This window comes from Astatotilapia calliptera, chromosome 22, assembly GCF_964374335.1.
Source record: "Astatotilapia calliptera chromosome 22, fAstCal68.1, whole genome shotgun sequence".
NCBI lineage: Eukaryota > Metazoa > Chordata > Actinopteri > Cichliformes > Cichlidae > Astatotilapia > Astatotilapia calliptera.
The window spans coordinates 27,993,032-27,996,299 of record NC_137442.1 but is presented as its reverse complement, the minus strand read 5'-3'; the positions used below and the strand labels follow the sequence as shown (position 1 = coordinate 27,996,299).

The 3,268-nt window shown below is 49.0% G+C and overlaps 1 protein-coding gene across 1 annotated transcript; it reads left to right on the top strand.

Annotated features, from left to right (window-relative positions):
* Positions 1-970: 970 nt before the first annotated feature.
* tpbg1b (trophoblast glycoprotein 1b) lies at positions 971-3,024 on the top strand. The gene is made up of 2 exons (XM_026157456.2): positions 971-1,491; positions 1,776-3,024. The coding sequence occupies exons 1-2, from the start codon at positions 1,238-1,240 to the stop codon at positions 2,623-2,625; spliced, it is 1,104 nt and encodes a 367-aa protein (XP_026013241.1). The 5' UTR covers positions 971-1,237; the 3' UTR covers positions 2,626-3,024.
* The last annotated feature ends 244 nt before the right edge of the window (positions 3,025-3,268 follow it).

The window sequence follows — 3,268 nt, the reverse complement described above, 5'->3', positions numbered from 1 at the left end:
TGAAGATCAGCAGTACTTTGGGCCTATTTAAGGGCGGCCATGTGCGGGAATGCCACACTGAGTGGGGATGATGTGAATGGTTTTAGATGTTGCCTCCTGCGGTGCCTTGTTGTATCCAGGAGCCGGGTCCTGGAATGCGGAGACCTGTGGCCACAGCGATTCAGACCGCTCACAAAAGACAGTTGGGATGCTATTATTAGCGTCACCATCCATGTATACTTATACCAGTCTGCAATGTCAAAAACCCTCCTTTGTTTCTCTAATCCCAACATATCTTCTGTGCTGCAGATCATACAGATGCGAACTCTGAATGTGTCCGACTTCCAGCCTTAATGCGTATAAAAGTTATTATAGATTTGTGGCTCTGCTTTTCTCTCGCTTGAATTCGCATCATTCAGTTGTGACTGCTGTGTTTCATCAGGGCTGTCAGCAGGAGGGATGATGCTTTAAGACTGAGTCATGATATGCGAGAGCCTTGCTCGTCTTTAAATACTCTCGGAAGTCATTCAGGTAGTAGTTATTGGAAGTTGTCGGAATAAATTTATAAAGAAGAGGAAGTCCTCGCAGCTCTCATACTCAGCTGCCAAGTGGCCAAAAGTCTCATTATCTAGTAGATCATCGTGGTGTTAAAGAAAAGGGGGGATCAAAGGCTGAAGGTTGGCCCCCAAACACTCCTCCCCCACATTTAGCGCACACCACCTGGGGAGCTGGGAATGACGAGTATGTTTGCCCGTTCTTTGTTCTGAAATAAAACTGTTAAAGTCCAGAATTCATTACATTCACATTTATATTTGAGTGCAGAAAAAATGGGAGAGAGAGCGAGCGCTGAAATCCCGGCCACTTTCTCCTCCTCATCCATCCTTCATGCCTGCGCTCTCTGCTCAGGGCTGAGGGGAAGATCTCGTAGATCCGGGCGGAGAGAAGCCCCTCCCCGCAGATCACTACACTCCTCGATGGTCCTTTTAACTTCATTGCTGGAGCAGAAGCAACGCCCCGAAGGATCAAACACCCCCTCTGATCTGCACGACCCTCACTTTTGTTCTCATGGAAATCAGAGCCAGCCTCCCGGCCACACTTTCTGCAGAGATCCAAAGTTAAAGGCGCATTCCCGGCCGGGACAGCTCGTGATCATGATGTTTCGGTGGAGCTGATCGTTTCTCCCCGTGTGCGTGTATTCTTTGTCGCTGTTTCTTGCCGCCGCTCTCTAACCGGACACTTTTTTGTTTTCCTTTCCAACATGCTGGATTTGACGCAGGGCATTGTTTTCTGCGCGCTCCTCGCCTCCGTATACGCGTCTTGCCCTCCTCGCTGCGAGTGCTCAGAGGCGGCTCACACCGTGAAGTGTGTCTCCAAAGACCTGCAGAGTATCCCGGCTGGGATCCCGGGATACACGAGGAATCTGTTTATAACGGGGAATCAGATCAGCCGGATCGGTCCGGAGTCTTTCAAAGGGTTGGAGAATGTTACCAACCTATCTCTGAGCAATAACAGGTAAGAAACTCTCCCTGATCTCTGGGGCTCTTTGTTATTGTGCTAATGCAAAGCTCCGAAGGACTGAAACTGTGACAAAACTCTGTTTTCTCATTCTTCACATGTCCCCCATTGTTCTTGAACTGCACCGATCCATTGGCTTAAGTTCTGTTACCCGTGTGCATAGTAGTAGACTGTGTTCAAATGATCACGTTCAGTTTTCTTTCAGGTTTGATTCGAGGTAAATGTGCTTTCATTCTCTGTCTTGATGGTGATTGCTAATGATGTGTCATCTTCAAATCCAGAATTTCTGAGGTGGAATCCCTCACCTTCAAAGGACTGCACAGGCTTCGCTCTCTGGATCTGAGCAACAACCAGCTGGCTGTTATTCATCCTGAGGCCTTTGCCGTCCTGAACCAGTCTCTGCGGGAGCTCAACCTGAGCCGAGCCCTCTACAACCACTCTGCAGTGACCAGCTTGAGCACGGCTTTCCACTGGAGCTCCCTGGAGACCCTGAGAGCACTGGACCTGTCGGACAACAGTCTCATCTTTTTGCCCCCGCGCATTTTCTCCTACCTGAGCAGCTTGCGGATGCTCCGGCTTTCCAACAACTCCCTGGTGGCCATCCACAACTCCACCCTTTCGGGTTTAGAGCAGCTGGAGGTGCTCGACCTGACGCTCAATGCCCTCAAGACTCTGTCAGAAGAGGGCCTCCAAGAGCTGGACTCCCTGCCCAGAGCTGCTCTCCTGCTGGGAGAGAACCCGTTCACGTGCACATGTGGAATTGAATCTTTTGCTCAGTGGCTCAACAGGTCACAGAATCACATCAGAGACGTCGAGAGCCTCGCGTGCGTCTTCCCGGCCAGCATGAGAAACACGTCCTTGCTTGCCGTGGGGACGATGACTCTGGGATGCCACGAGAGAGATGCTGCCGCAGATCTCGCTCTGCAGACCTCTTATGTCTTCTTGGGTATAGTCCTGGGCTTTATCGGCCTCATCTTCCTCTTTGTACTCTACCTCAACCGCAAAGGCATCAAGAAGCGAATCTATGACATGCGAGACGCCTGCAGGGAGGTGTGGGAAGGCTACCATTACCGCTTCGAAATGGACTCTGACCCCAGGTTATCACAGGTCTCCAACAGCGCTGATGTGTGAGAGGACATTTTGCTGTATTTTCTGATGAGACAGACTTTCTCACCCCCACACATATATATAAGTAGAAAAGTGTATAAAATGTACAGATGTGTAAATATATACAAAGCAACATGTTCAGAGCCTTTGAGCCATGGTGACTGAAGCATGCACTGTTATCGGCTATCGCTATTCCTTTGCTGTCCCGAGTGGGCACGATTGTTCCAAAAGGACTATGCCGGCTGACTTTTCTTATATCTGCTCCTGCTCTTTATGTACTCCACAAAAGTAACAGCAAGTGCCTAAAGTCAGGTATTGTTTTCCACATGGCACAGTCATTCAGTATTTAGCTGTTTGAAAAGAAGCAACAAAACGCTGCCATACAAACTCGACACTATTAAAACAAACCTCTGGGAATTTAAAGCACAATCACTCATTCATCTTTAAACCATTTCACCTCCTCCCTCCCAGGGTGCTGGAGGGGAATTAAACCACCAGAAAGCTTTTCCAAACGCTCTCCTTAAAAATAATAATAATAAAAAAAAAATATCACCGCTCCGCTCCTCTTTGGCAGTCGGATAAGAGGGAGGGGTGGACAATCCAGCGCAGACCAGCGGAACTCTACCGGCCCCCCTTCTGCTATTTTTTTTCAATGAAATGTCGCTTT

Bases quoted from the DNA above. Each gene is read 5' to 3' on its own strand.
- tpbg1b (XM_026157456.2), top strand. From the start codon at position 1,238: ATGCTGGATTTGACGCAGGGCATTGTTTTCTGCGCGCTCCTCGCCTCC. The intron at 1,492-1,775 runs GTAAGAAACTCT...CTTCAAATCCAG, and splicing joins CTATCTCTGAGCAATAACAG to AATTTCTGAGGTGGAATCCC.